The sequence below is a fragment of the Mytilus edulis genome, unplaced genomic scaffold (assembly GCF_963676685.1).
Source record: "Mytilus edulis unplaced genomic scaffold, xbMytEdul2.2 SCAFFOLD_669, whole genome shotgun sequence".
NCBI classification, from domain to species: domain Eukaryota; kingdom Metazoa; phylum Mollusca; class Bivalvia; order Mytilida; family Mytilidae; genus Mytilus; species Mytilus edulis.
Window position 1 is genome coordinate 259 of NW_027268222.1, and position 26,072 is coordinate 26,330.

Here is a 26,072-nt window from a genome sequence, read left to right on the forward strand (position 1 = left end):
AGAATTAAAACTCTTTTTTTTTTTCTTTTTAAAAATAGACTAAAAACCGAACTGATGTCTGAACATAAAACGACATAACCAGTGAAAAGATAAGTTTCAATTATGAAGAATTCTAAATCAAATAGTTTTCTGTAACACTTTCAAGTACTCTTAGACTTTGTAACATATTTCCGTTTAAGTCCTAAATTTTTTTTTTGGAAACAAACTATTTTCAAGTGTGTTTATTTTTAGAGACTAGCACGCTGTGACAAAAATTCAACCATTTAAAATGCTTTTATCTCCAAGCCTATAGCATGTGTGATTTTCTTTGTTTTCTTTAATATTGATGAATTCTTCATTGAAATGTTTAATTTATCAAAATACATATCCTAATAACACTAATTTAAGTCTTAATTATAGCCTATCCTAAAGATTTTGTTGTCATTTTTCATAAAGTACTTAAAAGTCAGAATGTTGCTTACATAGACTCAATCTAAAAAAAATCCCTACCTCCCCACCCTAACCTTTTTTTGTAGATGTAACTAAAACCACTATTTCATTTGGCCCAAGTGTAATATTTAGCAGTGAATTAGCACAGAACATGGAAACTTACCAAGCAATCCATTTCCTCACCGTTAAGGTAGACATCAAGCGTATCTTTATCTGAAAAATGTCAAAAGAATTATTCATAATTTTACTATTAATATTAATCAAAATTCAGATTGCACCGAATATCAATAAAGTCTCAGTGTCTTGTATTTAACATTATGTGCGCAGAGATAATACAGTTTTTATGATTAATTTACGCTTTATTTATTAAATGTATCTGTTATTTATTTTTTTATTTGTTATTGTTTGCCTTTTGCTGTCAGCTATTTTATGAATGGAAATCAATATGATGCGACTTTTTTTTTCAAAGTAATATGTAAATCACTTAGAATGAAATTCAAAACAGTGTGGCTGTGGTCATTGATTGACACATTAAATTCATCCATTGACTGGGACAATTTACGTAAACGTTTGTCTGTGACGACCACTGTTCACGACGTACCTACGATAGACATTTAAACTGTGGGGTCACCAAAGGTTTCTTAACGCCTTTAATTATAAAATAATTCGAAAATTTAATCAGGAATAACCTTTATGTTTTGATTTATATAATTGATATAAATCAAAACATCGTGTTATTTCTGATTAATTTTTCGAATTACTTTATTAAGGTGTTGAAAACCTTTGGTGACCCCATAGTTTAAGTGTCTTTAAAAAGTACATAGTGAGCAGTGGTCGTTACATACATTGTCCCAGTCAATGGATGAATTTAATGTGTTAATCAATGGCCACAGCCACACTGTTTTGAATTTCATTCTATTTGTGTTTTCATATAGGAAGAAACTTCTAGATCCATTTAGTCTATAATTGATATGGATTTGGTGCAATTTCCGACAAAGGTCTAAAAGCATTGAAAGCTCATGATTACGTCCACCTTTCAACAACAAAAAACGCTTCTAGACTTTCGATAGTTAAAATATTCATTCAGCTCAACATACGGTCCAAAGAACCGTACATATAGTTTAATGATGACGTCGGGGTCCTTTTACCTTTTCATATCTTACTATATCCTCTAGATCTAGAAACTGTTTATTCAACCAATGTGAAATATTCACAATCACTTTACCGCTGTCCTTAATTGTAAATAGTGTACCAATCGCTGTTGAAATAACCTGTCCCAAGTCAGGACCCTTTAAATCAGTGGTTGTCGTTGTTGCTGTTTGTCAAATTTGCTTTAAGTTTATTATTTTGCCATAAATCAGGTGTTGGTTATTTTGATGTTGTTTTTTTTTCAACTTTTTCATATTGGATCGTGTTGGGTCCTTTTGTTTCTGAATAATGTCCGGGTTTTGCTAATTATTGAAGGCCGTAGAATGACCTACAGTTGTTTCCTTTTGAATATATATAAAAATAAAAAGAGATGTGACAAAATAATAACAGAAAAATACAGTAAAACCAATAGAACGGGCTCTGCCTGAATATTGTCAAATTGGCAATTATATCACTTCTTGTTTTATATGTATTCTGTACATTAATGAGTGTATTGAACCTCTATTTATGGTTTAGTTATCAGGAATACGAAATCTCGGTTTTATTTTCGTCAGAGAACGGATATAGACAAAGATCTCTTCGATAACAGAATAATTTTTCCATTATTTGTGTTGTGTTCTTAAAATAACTTATTTTAATTTTATTGTTTTCTTATGTCGTCAGAAGTTTTTTCATAAAATCAATCTTCCTCCTGTATCTCATCCATTAAGACATCAATAAATATATTCTGTCACTCAATACTGTGATAATCGCAGGAAATCTATTTCATTTGAAATTTACAACATCATAACGGAACTCTAGTGTATAGGACTACAATCATAGCATTTCATAAATGTGGTTTATAGATCGATTGCTTTTATAACTTGTAATAAAATCCAAAATCAAAGTATGTTTTTGGCTAGAGCCAATTCTAAAGCTTGACCAATATTTGATCAACCCAGCATGTCTTTATGACGTCATTTCCTGTCTGCTTTATAAAACCTTGAAGCAAGAACAAAGAAGTCTAGTAGCAATTCCTTCTTCCTTTTAAGAAGAGAACTAATTTGAAAATGTATAGTACAAATGATGATTTTTCAAAATCATTTATCTAATTAAAAGATGAAAAAGGCCTATTAACTGAAATGCTGTAAAATTGAAACAGACCGACGTAATCTCTTTAATTGCGTGTTTTCTAGGAGTTCACCGAGTGTATTAGACTATATTTATTGAAATCAATGCATTTAAATGTTACTTAGACACGAATAAGTGCTTCCTCTAAACATAAACAAATACGAAAGCACAACAATATAGATCAGTATAATGAGGAGAAAAAACCATACATTTGGTAGTAATGCAATGATTTAAAAGACCATAAAATTAGGAGATAACTGTATTGTATTTTAAGCTCCGACGGCATCAATTGGGGATTTGATGGTCGCAAATTAAGTTTACTGGCGACGCGTTAGCGGAGACAGTAAACGGGTATTTGCGACCATCAAATCCCAAATTGATGCCGTCGGAGCTTTAAATACAATATTGTTATCTCCATTCTAATGAAACTGAAAGAAAACAACGTTAAAACATGCATTTTAAAATCTGTCATATGCCGTCTGCGCTTGCGCGTACGTCCCATAGCATCAATTGTCAATTGATGCCATGTAAGAAAGTCACGTTATCCAATCAAAATGAACGTTACAAACGCTGTTGCATTAGAATTGTAAATCTATCTTTGAAGGGAGAAAATGCAGTTAATCTTGGGTAATGGCTAAAAGAATGTCATAGTAACTAAAACAAGAAATACATAAAATAGTGCACAGTATAACCAAAAACCAAATACAAACTCTGCTTACACTTAACCACAAGACATATATGAGAAAAAGAATAGCCAAGTTGTATGCTGTTGACTGACCTAAATATGTGCTTGAAAATGGTGTTGAACATATAACTTAAAATCATGCGTGTAACATTCGTATTCAAATGGTATCTTGCGACCAAATAATACCAGAATCTGTCAACCAAAACAACATTACATTGGACAATACAAATTCACATCAAAACAAACCTGAAAGGATAGGTGTATCGAGACAACAATTGCAATCTATGGTGTTCCAATGTAAGCATATCCAAAAGTTAATCAATTGTACCAAAATTAAGAAAGCCATATTCGCAAAACCAATAGCTCATCATCTCTAAAAGACTTTAGATAAGCAAAACATCAAACGCTGACGTCAACGTCGTCTGAATCAGACCCCAACAGAGACATTTGTCAATATATGTGAAAACTGCTGAGTGCTCAAAATAGAACACTATTGTACTGGTAACCAATAGAAAAGAAAGAAAATCACAAAAATATATGAACTCCGAGGAAAATTCAATCGGAAAGTCCCCAATCACATGCAAAAATCAAATGACAAAACACATCGAACGAATGGACAACAACTGTCATATTCCTGACTTGGTACAGGCATTTTCAAATGTAGAAAATAGTGGATTGAACCTGGTTTTATAGCGCTAAACCTCTCACTTTTACAACAGTCTCATCAAATTCCGTTATATTTACAACGATGCGTGAACAAAACAGACATAATAAATAAAATAGTCGAAATATGGCTTTACACTTTTTCTATTTGTAAGATAATTTAGAACATGATAAGTCTTTGACTTGTCATGATCGATCACCATTTAAAAATTGATTATTATTTTAACTAGAGGCATTAGTAGTTGACCAATTATATATTCTTCAGTTTTCTATGTTGTGTCATGTGTACTATTGTTTGTCTGTTTGTCTTTTTCATTTTTAGCCATGGCGTTGTCAGTTTATTTTCGATTTATGAGTTTGACTGTCCCTCTGGTATCTATCGTCCCTCTTTTATATAAAAATAAGGAGATGTGGTATGATTCCCAATGAGACAATGATATGATTGCCAATCAGACAACTTTCCACCAAAGTTAAAATGAAGTGGATGTAAGCAATAATATAGGTAACCGTACGGCCTTCAGCAATGAGAACACCCTATACCGTAAAGTCGGCTATAAAAGACCCAGACGTAAAAAATCTAAAATAATTTAAACGAGAAAAATAGCGGACTTATTTATAACAAAACAATTAACGAAAACAAATATGACAGCCATGAATCAACGACAAGCACTAAGCTACACGCTCCTGACTTGGGGCAGGCATATTGAGAATGTGACGGGGTTAAACATGTCTATAATTTAAAAGATTTTCGTCAACGGACAATTTCTGGCAGCCGCCCGCTGAAATTATGCCATGCTTGGTAATAAGCATTGGTATAGTACATGTAATCATATACTATTTTATTTAATTATTAATAGAGTAGCGCATATCAATCTGTTCTAACATCAGTAAATCCAGTTACAAACAACATTGGTTGTGAAACCGCCTGGAACCGCATGAACTCATATAGGAAATAGACTGGAGGGCGAAGTAGTGTTAGCAATCTCACTCAACTCACTATGCTTTCTGTTGGGGATATGGAGATCTCATGATGATTTTTATGCATATGCCAATTTCTGCCTTTTATCATTCAGATAATAGCATGAGACTTTATAGTGTTAATAATACTCTATAGGTTTAATATGTATGCGAAATACAAAAGTATAGCCAAATGGCGACAACGAATTCGAGCTTTGCGTGAGGGGGTATATTTCTAAATTCTAAACAATTTCCAAAAGGAGATGCTTATATGTATTAAACAAAACTAATGTTTGAGATCTCTTGATTAGTACTTACAGAATACGAAGCTATATGAACCTCAGAGCTTATCGTGAGGGGGATATATTTCTTAATTTATCAATTTCCAAAATAGTTGCTTATATGTATCTAATAAAGACTAATGTTTGAGATCTCTTGATTAGCACTTACAGAATACGATGCTATATGGTTCTTCATCGAGGAGGAAAGTCCAGATTTTTGTAGCTGGTTCTCCATCTTGGTCAGGTGGCAGGTATTGTGCTTCCGGTATATCCACTGGATTAGATATGGGATTGTTATTGTCTATTTGTGATTCTTCGAATAATCTTGCTTGCTGTTGTTCTTTCCTTTCACGTCTGAAAATAATATACTCTGTTTTATTTATCAAATAGACACGTCAACTAAGATAGTTCGTTCGCTTTCAAACATTTATTCAACCAAACCAACATGTATTGCAACCAAGTAAATCAAAATAAACTAAATATCCTATAACATTTACCTCAAATGAAGAAAAAAACGTGGACTTAACCGATTTTTTCAAATTATACCACGATGTTGTTACATTTAATTTGATATCCTGAATTTATCATGTTTTTCAGTAATATGATATCAAATTGCGGAAAAAGACACCCTTCTAAATAATTGATATCTACTCTTTTGCATTTACCATTTATCTAGGTGTTAATAATATATACACCAAATCGAGCTAACGCCCGCACGTGTGTATCTATATATAATAGCACAAAATGCTATCCATTCACAACACTTAAATGCATGTTTGCTTCATTTCACTGTGACAAAAATACATCAGTTGTTTCTTGTGTTTACATGCTTGTTTTTCCGTTACATTAACTACGTCAGTAACTGTGTCAAATTAAAAACAGAATAGGAAAATAGAAAAGTTTTCAGATTTATTGCCTAAATAGATTTAATTTGTATTTGTTTCTGATGTAAAAATACTGCTTAATTGGAAAATGAGTCCGATTATAGCATTTTATTCCGCATGTCGTGGGGGGAAACGGTAAATCATTCAATGGCAAGACAAAAGCTATAATTTTTACATTACGTACTAGTTTTGAGTGTCCATGTACAAAATTCGACATACTTTTTTTTAAAGAGACAACAGAGAAATCGACGATAAATTGTATATTTGATACAAGAAAAAGCTTTTAGACAGAAAAAATTTTTAATCGTATAATTTCCTCTAATTAACTGATGTTATTCATATTGATGGCATATATGAGCTTTTTCTTATTCCTTTTGGTTCCTGAAGAAACAGTAAATATAAAGAAATGGAAATGTGGTATGATTGCCAATGAGACAACTATCCACCAAAATCCAAATGAAGTGGATTATAAGCAACCATACGGCGTTCAAAGATGAGAAAACCACATACCGTATAGCCGACTATAAATGGCCTCATCATGAAAATTATGTAACAATTCAATCGTAAAATTTATAACAAAATAGTTTACAAATAAATTTATGACAAACATGAATCAATTACGTCAACCACTAAACTACAGGCAAATGACTTGGGGGAAAAGCACATAAAGAATCAAATTTTGTTTCATTTTCATTTATAATATTTTTTTAAAAGATAGAATGTACTTTCAGGTTTTTTTCAAATACATGAAGTGGCTAATATAAATATTCAATCTTTAACTGAAAATTACTTTCTTTTTTTAGCTTCATTTGTGTACTATTGTTATAAAGTCATAAACTGAAGTTTTTTGTTTGTTTCTAAACCTTTTTATTTTGTAATGGTTTGTGTCATTTCTAAAAACAACATCTGAACTAACAACGACTGCATCTCTTTGAATATTTTAAATCTTAAATTTTATTCTGTTGTGGAATGGTTCAAATGGTGAGGGTTAAGTTAAATTCAATGGTAAAAATGGTGCAATGTTTAAATTGCGACTGAGCTAAATCTGACATAGGAGAACCGTTTATAAGTTGGTTTATGACCTCATCGTTTCCAGTTTTTCTTATATTTAAGGGAGCTACCATTTGATTTTTATGGGGGGCTAGGATGAAATTTGAAAAAAATAGGCAGGACAGGACGACAATTTAGGTAAAAAAAAGTCAGGATAAACTAAAAAAAAAGGCAGGACCGAACAGAGTGAAAAATAAAAAGGCAGGACAGAGATTACAGCTAAAAAAAAATGCAGGACAAAATTTTTCATCCTAGCCCCCCCTAAAAATCAAATGGTAGCTCCCTAACAGAAATGAACATAACAAGTCAATTTAAAAAGTAAATTCACAAAAATACTGAATTCAGAGGAAAATCCATTCGGAAAGTCCATAATCACATGGCAAAATCAAATGACAAAACACATCAAAAACGAATGTTTAACTGTAGTCACTATCCAGGTTTCGAAATATTTTCTCTATCAAGGACAAACAAACTTGTTTAAAAATCGGATTTTCTATTGCTTTTCTGGATTGATTCATTGAAAAGTCATATCTACAATGATTCCTTGAGGTCGTTTTGATGACCGGTAAGATTTTTAACAAAGATCTGTGTCAACATATGAGATATGATTTCAATAAATTCAATAATAACTTGAAAATCTTGCTTAAAAACATAGCTACACGATTTTTTCATTTTTTCCCGAAATGGAATTATTTATACTTCCTGCAAAGATTATATTTAGTTAACTAATGAATCGAAATATATTCTCGATAACCTAGCGTTTTCGTGCCATTTTTACGACTTAGACGGTCGAGATTGATAGAATGATTTTTTGTGTTTTAACAGAACTTTCAACACTATTGGCTTTAGCATGGCGGCCGCAGTGCCCAGAGAGAACCACCGACTTACGGCAGAAAAAAAAAATATATCCCAGCCAAAAAGATTGGAGTCGAATACATTTGTCAGGTGTGGGTTCAAAATTACATCCTCAATGTGTCAAAATGACAAGACTAACCGTAGACTGACCGCTTAGACCAATAGGCAACCGGTGGTCCTCTTTTTCAGAGAAAGACAGTTTCTTGGTATCTATAGATTAAGAATATAGAAGCAAATTAGATATACATAAGCACTAAACTTGTCTTCATAAAAGCAGTTTACTAATTGAGAGTTTTATAATGATATTTTAACGCTTTTTAGTCAAATTACATCTAAATCTAACTGTTCAAACATGTAAATATGATATTTTGATTATTTACAACCATGAAACACAATTGAAATATACATCTCACTATGAGATGATGATTATCTTTGAAATATAATTACTTTTATCCCATCAATTTAATGCAGTCACCTTGAGTAATATAAATTGTGATATTAATTGTATAAACCTGAACTCCCACGCGATTCTGGTAAATGTCAAATGGTCTATTATATAATCTTTGATATTCCGTGCTATTTGATATAACTGTTATTTATCAGTAGTAAATATTGGAATTTATTAAACTTTGAGAAAATTGCATTCATACGTAACTGTCATTTCGACGTCATCCGAATTCCTTAACTTTCACAATTACTTGACCCATTTCTACGTCACTTGTTTTCGTGTTACATTTCAAGAAAAGGCATTACTATGAATAAGTAATGTATATTATTTATTTTTGTAACTTCCTTTTGTCAATAAATTATTATGCATTATGTTTAATGTTTTGTCTTTGCAATTAACACACATTCACTGAATTTAAAAGTTATGTGAGTTTCATTATTTTTCATATTTGAAAGGGGTTGTTTGTCATCTTGCATATACCTTCAGTCACTAAATCAACTGTAATTGTTATATGCAGTTTGCAAGTATCAAAGTACTCAAAATCATTTAAAATGTTTAAAACATCCGAATTAAATGCAAGTAACTAAAATTATTCAAAATATAACATAAAGAAATTGTTTTATCCTATCTGTTTTATTTGACAAAACAATAGTGATTGAATATACCACAAACTAATTTAGAAAACCTTTAAGGGTCAAATATTATAATTACCCTTTAGTTGCAATAGATATTTTATAATACATCAGGCAGATAATCCAATTGGTCAATTGAAACAACCATTAATATATCACTACTATAAGAGTCCAGTAGCAAATGCAAAATATTATACCAAAATGTTACTGATTTCTTCTCTGTTTCACCTTTGATAATTCCAAATAGTAGTATTTCAACTGATTTTATTTAATATGATTTATTTTCTTGGTTTATTATATACTAGAACACACCCGCGAAATCGCGGGCATATACAGCTTGTGAACTGTTGTAGGATGATTTTTTTGTAAAAGATATTATGTATGGAGAATTTCATAAAAGGTATCAAAAGCCCTCTCCCTTTTTCCAAAGTCCGATATTTGTTTCCTTTCTGTTAAATTCAATTATTTTCGTGTTTCTGGCCTCAGACCACAATCATTCTTCTCCTTTGCTACAATGCTTCTTTTGATAAAAGTCAAATCAAATTAAAAATTTGCACCGTTTCAAACATGAATTAAATGTAACTGCTTACATATAGACCATTATTAGTCTAATATAATATGCTTCTAGGACAATCCATCAGTGCCTTTTCTTTTGAGAGCCTTACTAACATACCAATGGTAGGATATGAATCATGTATAAATGACTAAGACCGACTTGGCTAATTTGAGGGATGGTCGGAGGGGTCCTGTTCCCGTCTAGGGCTGAAAATCATGAAATCCCGAGATGCAGAATTTAAAGAAATTCATATCCCGAAATCCCGAAATCGAAAAATATATTCCCGGATTCCGTAAGGATCAATCCCCAAATCCCGAGCTTAAAAACACCCGATCCCGACGCCCCGAAAAAGATCCTGCCTCCCCCTAATCTTTACCTTACTTTAATTTTTTCCAAATCACTTTTTTCCCTTTCAACCATAAATTTGTATGCCCCATTTATGGGCATTATGTTTTCTAGTCTGTGCATCCGTGCGTGCGTTTGTTCGTTCGTTCGGTCGTCCGTACGTCTGTCCTGCTTCAGGTTAAAGTTTTTGGTCGAGGTGGTTTTAGATGGAGTTGAGCATGTTTTACTTATTAATAGAATCATATTCAAAACAGTGTGGCTGTGGCCATTGATTGACGACCTAAATTATCCCATTGACTGGGACATATTAGGTGAACGTATGTCTGTAACGACCACTGCTCACTACTTACTTATTATAGAATTTAAACCGTCGGGTCATCAAAGGTTCTTAACGCCTTTAATAATAAAAAAAAAACTCGAAAAATTAATCAGGAATAACCTTTATATTTTGATTTATATTATTGATATAAATCAAAACATCGTTTTTCGAATAACTTGTATTTATGTGTTGAGAACCTTTGGTGACCCCACAGTTTAAGTGTCATTAAAAAGTACATATTGAGCAGTGGTCGTTACAGACAAACATTCATACAATCTGTCCCAGTCAATGGGATAATTTAGGTCGTAAATCAATAGTCACAGCCACACTGTTTTGAATATGATTCTATATATGCAAATGGTATGACCCCTTAAATAGTAAACATTTCAAAGAAAACAGTAGACAGAATCAGGGACTTTCTATACTAACATAGAAAGTCCCTGACAGAATACAGAGAGTCTCTATATATTAAAGTAGTATAATCGTAGTTAACATGTAGATAAACGCCGAAAATAATTCTCCTCTCTAAGGAGGTATAATAATTGTGGTTCTTGCGATCTAAACACCATGATATGAAACGCGAAAAATAATTGTCCTCTCTAAGGAGGTATAAAAGTTGTGATTCATGCGATCTAACTTGGCACCATGATATGTGGAGAGCGCTCTGAATGGCTTATTTATTTTTCATTTTTGTTATCTATCAAACGATTGGTTGTACGTGTGTCACATGTTTTACTTATTTTAATATATATCGTCTGGTATGACCCCTTATATAGTAAACGTTAACATTTCAAAGAAAACAGTAGACAGAATACAGAGAGTCTCTATATATTGAAGTAGTATAATCGTAGTTTACATGTAGATACACGCGAAAAATAATTGTCCTCTATAAGGAGGTATAATAAATAGTTGTGGTTCTTGCGATCTAAACACCATGATATTGAGAACGCTCTGATTGGCTTATTTATTATTTATTTTTGTTATCTATCATACGATTGGTTGTATTTGTGCATGTTTCAAACCGGAAGTCTTATCTATGACTAACATTCAGTCTGATGACGGAACATATCCGGACTCCTTTTGTCGTTTTTCTCCCAATATAACTCAATCTGAATAATCACAAGAATGGATGACAAATGCGGCTATGCATGTTACCTATAGGACACAGAGGCATGATGATTGATTTATTGTGGAAGGAAGAGAAGCGACACACAAAATGAGGTCTTCTCGTTTAATAGTATAGATAATACACGAAGACACAAAGTATCAATTGTGCTTTGCGCAATATACGGAAGCTGTATTATTTTTTTATGAATGTCCGAAGCCAAACAATAAGAATATAAAGCCCAAAAGGAGTAGTTTACCTGAAAAAATCAAATCAAAGGTTAACAATGCTTGAGGAAGTTAGATCTTTAGACTCTTGTGACATCAAAGTATTAAAGAATTGTAATACAGAGACATTACGGATTACAAAAGAGGCTGCATATATCAAAGGGACATTCAAACTCAAAAGTCAAAGAAATAAACAGACAACTACATGACTAAGAAAAAAAACCAGACAAACAATAGTATTTATATATATACAAAAACAACATAGAAAACTAAAGACTGCGCAATACGAACGCCATAAAAAAAAGGGGGGCTGATCCCAGGTGCTCCGGTTATGTGACGTCAGTTCAGGTGCATGCTGACTGCAGAACGGATAATATCATATCTATTCGACGAAACTCCACTAGAATTTTCCTCGACCGAGTGATTCAAGTCATAGATACAAATCTTCCTACTTATGACACATGCTTCCATTCTCAATTTTATTCTGTAAGTGCTATTAATTTATTAATATTGTGAAACGATTGATCGAATCTCAGAGGAATATAACCTTTAGTTCAAAATAAAAACATTGCAATTGTAATTATTATACAGACAGTCTAATATGCTGATTTGGGAAAAACAATAGAGTTTTATCAGCAATTCAATCAATTTCGATGTTGCGTCAAACGTAATGGAGGTGTCAATTATTACTGTATCTTAAAGTGTATGATGCAATGATAACACAATGAATGAGGATCTTGATGAAGGGATGGGGATCCAGTTTTGTATCCTTAAATTTCTAAGAAAACTATTTTCTTTATTGTTTATTATGTTGCCCATAACTCTATATTGTTTATACTAAAGCATTACGCGTGTTTAAAAAAGTCGATGTGGTATGATTGCCAATGAGACAACTCTTCACAAGAGACCAAAATGACACAAGCATTAACAATTATATGTCACCGTATGGCCTTCAACAATGAGCAAAGCCAATACCGCATAGTCAGCTATAAAAGGCCCCGAAATGACAATGTAAAACAATTCAAACGAGAAAACCATCGAGATTCAGCTATAATGTATTGCCCATTTTTTTTTATTCTTTATTTCTATGTCCGTTATTTTTTTTTCTCTGTAAACCCTACCGGACCCTCATGCAAATAGCTTTTGTAACGGAAATTATTTACAAACGTATCTAAACATCAAGTACCGATAGCTAAATTGTACTTTTATTTCTACTTTTATGCATAATTCAAGTTACCATTACACTTCTCTATTATGTTTCCTTCTCCAGTGAGTTTTGTTAATAACTACGAAAATATATATTGATTATATCAATATAATTATACAATTGTAAAATTTGAATAATGATTTTCTTTATCACCAAAACGTAATAACGAATATTGTTGGATTTAAAATTTTAATTTGCAACTACTTAATCGATTAATGTATTACTAAACAATAACATGTTTATCTAGAAACCCCGAAAAATGCAATATAGAGCAAAAAACCTCAATATTTCAAATTTGTTTCACAATTGGTACTGCCAAGAACTACGGAAGCCATTCAGAGCCTCACTGCCTTCGAAAAATGTCGTAAATAAGTCGTTATATACAATGATCATCAACGCAACCAGAAATCAGGCGTCAGCTGGCCCCTAAATAAAAAAAAACTAGTCCAGTGAAAATGGACGTCATGCTAAACTCCAAAACAAATAAATGAACTAGAATTGAAAAAAAAAACATAAAAGACTAACAAAAACAGAGGCTCCTGACAGGCAACAAAAAACACTAAACAAAATAACAACGATACATAAAAACAAATTAACAAAGGACTACTGGCCCAAGTATAGAATACGTTTAAGTAGTTCCGGCAATATTCGAAATATCCATACGCCAAAACTTTAAATATGTTTAGGCGCGCAACAATCTGAAGGCCTAGTTCCGGCAATAATCGAAATATTCATTCGCTGAAACATTAAATATGTTCTTGTGGGTCGGTGTTTTTGGGGGTTAACATAACAGCTGTTAATATGTCAATGTGGATAGGGACTAGCATGAGGTTGGATACTCAATTAAATAGTCAGCAAGTTTACAGGTCAGCAGGTCAACAGGTCAGCAGGTCGATAGGTCAGCAGGTCGACAGGTCAGCAAGTCGACAGGTCAGCAGGTCGACAGGTCAGCAGGACAACAGGTCAGAAGATGTTTCATGTTATCCATAGATTATTAGTCATTAAGTCAGGATGTTGTGTAGAGGGAAGGTTTGGTACTCAGTTAAATAGTCAGCAAGTCGACAGGTCAGCAGGTCGACAGGTCAGCAGGTCAACAGGTCAGCAGGTCGACAGGTCAACAGGTCGACAGGTCAGCAGGGCGACAGGTCAGCAGGTCGACGGGTTAACAGGTCAGCAGGTCGACAGGACGACAGGTCGACAGGTCAGCAGGTCGACATGTCAGCAGGACGACAGGTCGACAGGTCGACAGGTCAACAGGTCAGCAGGTCGACAGGTCAGCAGGACGACAGGTCGACAGGTCAGCAGATGTTTCATGTTATCCATAGATTATTTGTCCATAGACGTTTTCCATAAATTTTTAAAGGACATTGCAATCTTTAATGGAAAAAAATGAAACGGCCAATAAAAGATAAACTAAAATGGATTAAAAAGCGCCACTGTAAACTTAAAGAAAAAGTAATTGACGAGTTTTGTTTTGTTGAAATTTAATTTTTCCTCTCAAATAAAATATACAATCACTTCTTATATATATTAGATGAAAAACTATAAATAGCTTATACTGTTATTGAATGTGTTGATGCTTATGTTTTTTTATCTGTAGAACCGTTTGCCTAAACTTTTAAAAATTATAAAAAAAGAAATAGCTACATTTTCGACTTGTCGGACTGTCAATCAAGCTAATTGTTGACATGTCGCTGTCGACCTATCGACCTGTCGGCCTGTTGACCTGTCGGCCTGTCGACCTGTCGGTCTGTCAATCTGTCAACCTGTCGACCTGTCGACCTGTCGACCTATCGACCTGTCGACCTGTCGATCTGTCGACCTATCGGCCTGTCGACCTGTCGTCCTGTCGACCTGTCAATCCAAACTTAATATGGCGATTAAACATAACTACAATCTTCAAATAATAAACCTGGAAAATAATTTAACTTGTATAAAAACCGATTTACTTCATTTGACTTAAATATAAGTCCGATGGTACTACAATCACGTATTCTATACTTGATCCGGACTACTAGTAGTTACTGACATGTTAGCTTCAGACCTCAATAAAACTGATTGAAAGATTATGTCTCCATCATATGAAAATGAAGCATAATCCCTCACGTTAGGGTTTTATCATACCATCATAAATACATATGAGAAGAACATAACATGCCAACAACTGATTTTAGAATAAATGTGTTTATTTCCGATGCAAAGACCCTATCAGTGAATCAGTACTTATATCAAAAGATGCGTCACTGGTGAGTCTTATGTAGACGAAACGCGCGTCTGGCGTACTAAATTATAATCCTGGTACCTTTGATAACTATTAATGACCTAACAACAGTAACTATTCATTAACACTAATGTATCATAGTTAATTTATATTTCATAGTGTAATTATGATTTATTATTAATAATTTATTACTTGTATTATGTAACTTTACGGGCATCGTGTAACAAGATCTTATTGACTTGACACATTTTTTTAAATTTCTTTTTATAAATTAGCTGTTAAATTATTTCATTTCAAAACACATTACCAGCAAAACCCAGAGGAATGCATAAAATTGAGAATGGAAACAGGGAATATGTCACAGAAACAACAACCTGATGAAAGAGCAGATAACAGCCGAAGTCCACCAATGGGTCTTCAGCGCATCTAGAAATTCCCACACCCGGGAATTCCCAAACCAAACCGAGAACTATTTGATTTTATGTTAATACTTTTGTTGTAAAGCATGTAGAATTAATGAGTGGTAATTATTAGTACATTAATAGACCATATTGTTTATATATTACACATAGTGTTTCATGCAACTATCAAAACATTCTGTAGCGATTTTTAGTTTGACTGTATAAATTATTATTATGTAAGATGTCTTTCTTTTAAATACGTTTGGGTTAAATTACATTTCTATAGGGCAATGCCCAGTATTTTTTATTTATTTGAACTGTTTCTATATTATTTAAATTCACCGCCCAGTATTTTAAGAACCGCCCGGTACCCCATCTTTGGAACCGTCGGGGTACCGTCCGGTAACCCCATCTTTAAAACTGTCAGGGTACCGCCCGGTAGCCAATCTTTAGAACCGTTGAGGTACCGCCCGGTATCCCATCTTTGGAACCGTCGGGGTACCGCCTGTATTTATGTATATGAGGGGATGTGAGAGAGATCAGAAGGAGACGGTGAGAATAGAGAGATTTGAGATTGTTAGTTAGAAGTGTTGAGAGTAATATTGTGTTAGTGAATTAGGATTATTGTTCAACTGTTTTATTATGTCAAACTGATATACATTTAACAGAGTACATAGTGATTTGAATTGAAACTTTGTGTTGTGGTTTGTTTTCTTTCTGTCATTTGAATATGGATTTCACGTAATTTACGCTACCAAAACAACACATCGACAAACACGAATCCATACAAAAACGACAACGCTACAATTCTGTATATATAATTCGTCTAAATAACAATGTTAGGTCTTTAAATTTGTTTTAGCAAATTTTTTGTTCTTCCCTGGCCGAGCTACTGAGATATCGTGGCACCAAATCGCATTGCACTATGCCCGACGCGCTAGACCACCCGACCACCTCTTCATATTATATAATATACACGTCTAAATTAAAAACAACGTTCAAACCTGTGATTACGTTGGATAAAACCACAATTTTTATACATGTGCATACATAAAGTAAATTTCTTGGTAGAGGGGTCTAAATAAATATATATATATATATATAATGTCATAAAATGAGAGAAAAAGATAATTGCTAAAAAAAATTATAACCCATTTTGTGTTTAAAATTTAAAGTTTGCATTCTCCCACATTTTTCTTTCAATCTTTATATAAATTTGATTGACTTCAATATATGAATTAACAACTGAAGGATACATTAACAAATGAAAATAACACTACTAGGTTTGTGTGTCCGACCCCCTTTTTCTGGATTTACCTTCATCAGAAACGCTCAAATCGACTTATAAGAAACTCAAGGATGCATCAGATCTAAGGGAGCTACCATTTGATTTTTATGGGGGGGGGGGGGGGGGGGGGGGGGGGCTAGGATGAAAAATTTTGTCCTGCATTTTTTTTAGTTGTAATCTCTGTCCTGCCTGTTTATTTTTCACTCTATTCTGTCCTGCCTTTTTTTTTTTTTTAGTTTATCCTGACTTTTTTTTACCTAAATTGTCATCCTGACTTTTTTTTTTTGCAAGTGTCTCATCCTGCCTTTTTTTTTAATCAAAATTCCTGTCCTGCCTATTTTTTTCAAATTTCATCCTAGCCCCCCCCCCCCCCCCCCCCCCCCCCCCTAAAAATGGTAGCTCCCTAATAAGCACTCTTTAGCATTTTGTAAACGTCAGTGGACTAGTCTATTTCCACGAGTAACTGTGACTGAAATTTAAAACCTGCATGATCTCTTGTAGATTCTTTTTTGATATTTATTTGCACCTCAGATGTATTATGTCATGTTGTGTTATAAAAATGTATTTTTATTTATTGTACTGATAAGCATAATGTATTTAAAGTAATAAAGAATTGAATTTTTGGCATAAACAATAAGTGAACTGTTATTGCTTATTTAATTTGATATAATAGATCTAGGGTATGGACTCATGATAAAGGCCGTTCGGGTCATAATTCAATTTGACGCGTACCTCTATAGCATACGTGTAACAAAATTAATTATGATCCAAACGGCCCTTCATAACAGAATCACCTAAGAAACCGATGTTGACTATCACAATGAAGAGCTTACTACTTGCGACCGAGATTGAAAGCTAAATTGGACAAAAACATTTACCATAATTTTGTTTATTCTTTTAAGCTGTTATAAATAAAACGACTACCTTCCGAACATTGTAATTTAAAATTACATCATAAATGCAAATATATTCTTTCTTTTATTCTAATTAATCTTTCTTTTATAGATTCTTCCAGGATTTCAGGTAGGAGGATTTTCAAAGATATAGATTTCGATTCTTTCTGTTGGAAAAACTTAAGTAGAATTCTAAATATGTAGTATTGAAACAGTAAATAGCATTATATATATCGACAAGAATGATAATAGATGTCTATATATCGTTTTCATGAATTGGAAATTCCATCTCGACATTGCATTTTGCTTAAAAGAGTGGAAAACCCAGTTTATGTTGAGATTCAGCTTCTAATCAAGCAGCTATCATATAAAAACCGAATGGACTTTTGCAATATGACATGGCCAGGATGTGGTATGACAACAAAAATAAAACTAAAATATATATTAAGCATTACATATCAGTTGTGTAACTTTAGCATTACAATTGACTTAAAATCGATAGTTTGATTAAAAAAATATACGCAAAAGATGTTCAGAAAGCTTGTTGCTTGTAATTACAAAAGAAAAGAAGACTGTCATGCAACGGGCCATAGTCGTGGGTTTTTTCAAACTGCTGTAATTTATTCCATGGTGTTAATTCAAATGTCACAACACTTAATTGTTTCCAAAGAAAAAATAATCAACTATAATATAAGTAAACCTTTTAAACGAAAGCTTGTCAATGGCGACAAGATGCATATTTTATCGGAGGAAAACACTCCAGTACGAAATAATCGTTATAAGTTTTAAATTAAGTGATTTATTGTTGCTTGCTTGAATTTTGTGGTAATAATTTCATGTTTATGTATACAGGTAAGCACCAATATAATATGTAGGTACTGCAATTTGGAAAGACCTTGCATTGACTAAAGGCGGGAAATTTGGGCTGCCACTGATTGATCATTCAGTCTTTGAAGGGTGCATGAACCCAAATGAAGTAAGCTAAATTGAGAAGGGAAGGTTTACAGTTTTGTACGCCAGAAGAAGGCATCGCAAAAACAAGACGTTTAGTGGGTACAATATATGTCAAATCAATAAGAAAGTTTAACAGAGTTAAAAACAACGTTCCAAAAATTGTGCAAAATCAGGTTTAGACCATCTTTGTTTGGGATAAGTACTGAAGTGTTTCGAAGAATGTTGATGGTTTTGAACTTCAAATTGATAAAAGTTATGTTTCAATAATATTTCATGTGAGCATGTAAGTGCAGACTACTGGGCTGGTGATACCATCGAGATCAAAACCTCTATCAACAATGATATTGACCTATTTGTTTGTAAAAGTAACCAGGCTTTATTGTTGTACACCATTTACTTTTAACTATTTTTTTTATTTTTTTTTAAATCATGTTTTCCTTTGTTTTTAGGGCATTGCATGTCAGTTTTTCTATATGTTTTGTGTTTCTACTTTCTAGCCTCGTATTGATATCCATGGAGCTTGACGCATTGTCTAGACACTTGACGATTGATGAAAAGTGTTTACCTTTATACATTTGTACCGGTATAGTGTTGTCACCGTTAGAATGCCGATTATTTAAGATATACCTAGCTCTTTTTATGCAGATGCATATTCAGGACAACCCACGGTGAAGTCTTCATGATATTTTTTTTTTATATTAATCATGTTACCCACTAAATGCACAATCCAATTTGACAACACTAATACTCTGTCATACATTGATCATAACATTTTTGCACTTGTGATATAATTATTCAATTCCTCATTGTGCTTAATTTTGCCCTACGATATTATATTAAATATTAGCTGCACATTGGCATCGTGCTGTTACATCTGTTTCTGATGAACTGAAAGCTATTTTTGTTTATTTTTTGTTGTTGCTTTTTCCTGATTTCATTACAGTATATTTTGTACCAGGAAGTCTTGTTCTACTGTAACAGTAATATCCCAAACGGGATAATCTTTCAGTATACATGTATTTCCAATATAAATTATATTTCAGTAGATATTGATAAAACCGAGACCGTTTCTTCTGCTTTTTATTATTGCAGAAATTTGTTTGACTATACAGTATTTGGTGATTGTCGTTTTGATAAGCATTAACCGTAAACTGTCTTTTTGCTTGAATCAAGCTTCAATAATAATTGTTTTTAAATTGAATAAAAAATCCAGCAGTACCAAATATTTGTTCGTGAAGACTCTAAATGTTTATCCAACAAATCAATTCATAGTGTTAAAGATGAGTAGACCAGTCTTAAATTCGGTATTGGTTAACTTTTTAAAGTTGTAATGATTATTGAATTTAGTAATTTTAAACACGTAAAAAATTACCAATTTATCGAACCATAGGTTTTACCAGTAAACCTAATATAAAGTACTAGTATATTAAAATATGACATATCAAATTACATGAAAAGATTGATAAGCTATTAATGAAACTGAAATGAGAAAATCTGATTTTTTTAGTCACAAGACGTATACTTTGACATTTCTACTACTCCGATAAAGTTATCTGACCTTTCAAATACATATACTTATAACATTAAAAAACTAGAGTTTTAGAGGTATAGAAACTTTCATTGGAATTCCTAGGCGGGAGAAGACTTTTTATGCATATCAAATGCCGAATTTTACTTGTATTGATATTTTTTTTTATCAAAAATTGGGAACGATTATGGTCATGAAAAATTTATTTTCTTGTATATATGTTTCAAGTGTTATATGATGACCGCTTTTATATTGATCTGCTAATGTAGAAGTTGGTCTATAACAGAATTTTACATGGAATGCCAATTAATAACTTCAATCTCTACTGATGACGAAACTATTTAGGCAATGTCAAAATTTATGAAGACACCGTTTTAAGGTCTTCACACTGCCTGGTGTTATATTAATACCCAAAATAATCGATCATTCTCTTATTGACATTGCTACTCTGTATCTCAAGTTACGATTTCGTTCCTTTGGCTTTTTGTACGAAGTGGTTTTTGATATAGTTCGAAATTGATGGTACGAAATGGGTATGGGAACGAAATGGTTATGGGTATACGGAATAACTATAACTCTTATAATTTTACCTATTATGTCTGTTTGTTTTGTTCACACATCTTTGTCAACAAAATGGAATTTTATGCTGCTGTCATACAAGTGAGAGGTTTGGCTAGCTATATAAACAGGTTCAATCCACCGTTTGCTACATAAGAAAACGCCTATACCAATTCAGGAATGTGACAGTTTTATCCATTCGTTTGATGCGTTCAAGCTTTCGATTTTGCCATTTTATTACAAAATGTTATGAATTTTCCTCGGAGTTCAGTATTTTTGTGATTTTACTTCTTAATATTTAGTATTGGGTTCCTTTTACAGGTGTGTCCAAACTTTTTCTGCCTTGCTTTAAATTTGACGTTTTTTTCTTTTTCTTTATTATTTTATTCCAAAGGGGGGTTGCATTGTCGAAGAACTAGCATTAACTGCACTCCCCACATCCATCCGTTCCTGTCCTAAGTGGATGTTTTTCGTTATGCTTAAAAATGTATTTTTTATATAGAATTTGGAATTGATAAATCTTGAATGATTCTTTTTGGATTTTTATAAATTTTAAAAGCTTAAAATATAAACGAATCTTTTGTCGTTGTAGCATGTTACATACCGTATATTTTAACAAAAACAACGGTCATGTTCCGATTCCGAGTTTTGTATATAATAACATAATATTTTAAAATTTCCCTAAAAATGACAACTTATGTAATTTAAAAGTTGCGTTATAAATGATATTTCCCTTAATTAAATCCAACATTGCATTTATCTATATTTTGGTTACCCCTTTTGGAATGTTTAAGTATCTTGCCCGACTATCCCAAAGTAGTAGCAATGATTAGTCTACACTAAATTATAAACACCCTTCTTTTTTTTTTTTGGGGGGGGGGTCTTTTTTTAATGAGGATTTCAATAACATACAAATATCTTGAATAATTTTATTCTTTGAAGGGCGCTCAAAATAAAAACATTTTGTCAATCTGTTTTATAATATTTTGGTTTAAAAGGTAAAAAAAATTTGGATTTTTTTTTTTTGTGCAGCTTTTTAATTTTCACTCACTTTGTCAATATTTGAAGATGTAGATATTTGTATATAACATTTATTTAGTCGATTGTTACAAAGTACAAGTATATAATATTGTAAGAAATAACAGAAACCAATATACGTGGCTTTAAAATAGAGCCCTATCAATTTTGTGATTTTTTTCTTCATTTTCTTTTAAAACACGCACTATCAATTGTTGTGGTTTCTCAATAAAAAAATATTTGACGCGAGATTACCTTATTAACGAACGCTTCTTACTTATTAATCATCGAGTAGAAAGAAGCCGGGTAGCTAGCTATACGATTGCCAAATTCAAAATTGAAAAAAAATCTATAGAACGATATTATAAAATACTAACAAGACACCGTCGTTAAAGCAGCAGTAGATGATGTTTACATATGAAATTCCGAGCTTAGCTGAAGTGATAGAAAAACATGGCGGCGGTGTTTTTTTTTGGGTTTTTTTTTCTGAACTGCGTTGCATTAGCGGTTTCTCACTCTAAACAAGCATGATATATTTACCACTGAACGTTAAGTAGATTAATAAATCAGTAATGACAAATATAAGAATTTTATCCGGTTATTATAGTTAAAGACAGAATTATAGCAATAATATGATTTCAAGATAAATTTAGGAAATCAGTAGCTGTTGAGGAAAGAAATAACATGAGTTTTTGCTTCCAAAACTGCTACCAGGGTGTGTGGTTTTTATCATAGATACGATAGGAAGGTGGGTGGGTGTAGTAAACACATTAACGAAATTTGATCACTATGAGTTCTATGAAACTTGAGACTGATACAAAAGTTTTATAATGAGCAATCAATAAAAGATTATGAGATTTACATGAGGATTAAATCAACGCATTTTGGTGGTCTTCGTTTCAAAGAACGTCAGTGGCTTTTTTAAAATTGAGTGAGCATTTTGCTTAATCTTGGTAATAATCTTGATACTCAAACTAAGTTAGAGTTACTGTTCATATTTAACAAAACAATGTAAGCGCGATATTTTTAACGATTACAATAACAAAAGTCTGCTCTAAGTAGTCATTTTGGTATCTGTCTTATATCGGATACCGGTATCTAGGAAGTTCTAAAAAACTGAATCAAGTGGACTGGACTGAAGAAAACTAAGATCTGACAAATATTGTAAAAGGACAAAAAACAAATCTCAAAAGATAGAAAAAGTTAAGTACAATGAAATTATCATAAAGTGAAATCGATTTAGTTATCTTATTGTTCTGTTTATTTTATGGAAACTACAGTTTTTGCTTCTTATCTTTATATATATGTTTTTTTAATTTAGTGGTCATATACGTTTCATCTTTGACACAGTTAGAGCTACAATAAACCAACTGCAAAATATGCACAACTTTTCTATTGAAGTTCAGTAACCGTCTTTACTTGGGAATTTGTCTAATTCAGCACTAGTTATTTTAGGTGCCAAAGAACATTGTTTATTTTTTAACGGGTTTTTAACTGAAATTCAAATCAAAGCATGCTTATTGTTTGACTGTGAAGATTGTTGGTACGATTGAATTTCATAATTTATATATTTGTAAATAATCAAAATTATCAAAAGCTTTATAACAAAACACGAGTAAGGTGCGTGACGAAAAATCATTAAGTAATGGCTATAAATATATCATTTGCCATCAGAAGTTATCTTTAAGTATTATGCGAATCTTAATATATAGTGTGTTTACGAATCAAGTTTTCTAACATTCACACGAGGGAAAAACTAGTCCTAGATCAGCATGCGTCAAAACATATTAACAGATGAAGTATTTGCAATTAAGACGGTATAGTAAGTTCAATAGAATACAACATTAAAACAAATATATTCATATTTGTGAGACTAATACAACTACCCCCTCCCCCTATCGGTCATATTTTTTTTTTTTATTAATTTGATCTTTTTATAATAATGGAATAAATGAAGCTTCCGAAGAAATCATTGAATATTGTATATTAATAAGTATACCGCTTGTTAAACTCATCCAAGTTAATGGAAAAGCCAGGCTTTTATCTCGAATCGATCTTGAAAAGGATCTGAATGTAAATAAAGGTATGAATATTTACCTGGCAAAAGTTCAATAAATGCTGATTTTAATTATAACTACACCTAATGGCTCTGTTGGCAGACACTTTCACGATTTTGCGTCATCATTTTTTTTTAAAATATAAATTTGATTAGCTTTTGTTTTAAAACACACTAAATATCTAGTTGAAAGGCACCAATTGAATAAATATACCTTACTTGAAAAAATGTCTTACCGTAGCACTTTCATTCTCTTTTTTTCAGCCGCTTTCTCCTTTCTTTTAATTTCAGCTTTCCTCATTTGAGAAATACGGAAAGCTGTCAAAAGGCTTGACATATTTCAGCTTTTACTTTCACAATATTAAATGAAATCAGCTGTATTTCCAACCTATATCCAGACACAGGTATTTCGGATCTAGTAAATATTTTACCGATATTGATTTATAAACATAATAATAATTGCTTCATTGACTTGCTAGCGTGCGATTGAAAAATCATCGTCGAATAATAATCATCATTGCCGTAACAATTAAAAGGCTTTGACAAAAATCGATGAAAAGTTTAAGAATCCCGACAATAATGAAAATGATATTACCTGAAACACCTGAAACTGGAAATAGATAGTTCTGATCATCTATTATTAAAAGACCTCTACTTACTGTTTTTTTGCTCTCTCTTTTAAAGCCTTTTCAATGCTTCTCTGCTTAGCATTCCGACATGCAGTTAGTATTACGGACATTGTTGAAATTTAAATGTCGTACGTCTTCTCAAAGATCTCGGCTGTATATAATATAGATCTATATAACATGTCCTCATAGACTTCCACTTGTCACTAAGCAACCGTGGTACTGCCATTGCTGTTCGGATTGATTTTCCTGTTAAAGTAAATTTCATAAACAATGGGAAAAGTTTTACAATACAGTTGATCTGTACGAACAGGAATTTTCTCGTTTAATTCACTTTTCCTTAGTGTTGTTTAAGGCGTGTTAAAATTCCTCCAGTTTATTTTTTTTTCAAAATATTTAAATTTTAAAGAAATCATTATGTTATATTATTCCTATACAAGGATGTATAAATAGTTATTGCTGAGAAATTTCAAAACAAACAATAATTTTGCAAATTACATTTTGGATTGGCTTTTATAGTTTTCGTTGGAACACTCCTTTAAAGATTTCGTCTATAAATTGAACTCTTTATCAAAATTTGTTGCAAAATTCTTGAATGGGGAATTTGAAAGTTTGACATACGTTGTGGAATATGAGACTTATCACCAGATTTTAACTTGCATGAGATCATGATGAATGTCATATTTGGAGCAGGAACTGCTTACATTTCCGGAGTACCAGGGTTAACCCCGAATTTTTTATGGAGTTCCTCTTAGTTTCTATGTGTTTTGTGGATTTGTTCGTCTGAAGATTTCGTTGCTTTTTTTTTATTTGACTTGGCATTGTCAGTTGTTCTTCGAAATGTGAGTTTTCAATGTCCTTTGGTATCTTTTGTCTCTTCTTTAAATGGAAAGCTGCTTCAAGTATGAGTTCCATCAATTGTAAGTTTGTATTTGCAATAAAACGGAAGGTATCATACAAAAATTGCAACTCCATTTAAGATCCACTTATACGAATATAAAAGTGGTACTAAATAGCAAAGTTTCATCTGTGCAAATTTGCATCTTTAAGTTGAGTGAAGTCATATTAAACCAATCGCTCTCTTAAACCCCCGTTGTAAGCCATCTTGGTAGATGGATTTGCTACAAAGTAATAACACTTGGTCACTACCTCATTAGGAACATTCATGTCATTTTTTACTTCATTCAATTCAGTTATTCTCTTAAAGAAGACATTTGTATGTATTTCCCATAGTATCAAATGTTAAACTAAGTCCCTCTCTGGTGGTCATCTTGATTGATGGATTTATAAGAAAGTAACAACACTTGGTCAGCATCTCATACAGATCATTCATGCCATGTTTGGCCTCATTCCATTCAGTGGTTCTCTAAAACAAAACATGTGTATGTATTGCTCATAGGGTCCTATGTTAAACGAAGTCCACGCTGGTGGCCATCTTGGATGAATGAATGCATACAAAGATACAACACATGGTCAGCACACCATACGGAATAATCATGCAATGTTTGGTTTTATTAAATTCAGTGGTTCTTTAAAAAAAAGTTTACGACGGCGGACGACGGACGCCAAGAGATGAGAAAATATCATTGACTCTTCGGGCAAGGTTGGTGAAATAAAGAGGTATTTCA

General features: G+C 32.5%; 1 protein-coding gene across 2 annotated transcripts; it reads right to left on the minus strand.

The window, feature by feature from the left end:
• Positions 1-592: 592 nt before the first annotated feature.
• LOC139507037 (fas apoptotic inhibitory molecule 1-like) lies at positions 593-24,644 on the minus strand (the record flags this gene model as incomplete). 2 transcript variants are annotated; one of them, XM_071295621.1, is given in 3 exon segments in its annotated part: positions 593-642; positions 5,444-5,628; positions 24,478-24,644. In XM_071295621.1, coding segments are annotated over 3 exon segments (315 nt in total), but the record flags the coding sequence as incomplete, so codon positions are not given.
• Positions 24,645-26,072: the final 1,428 nt, after the last annotated feature.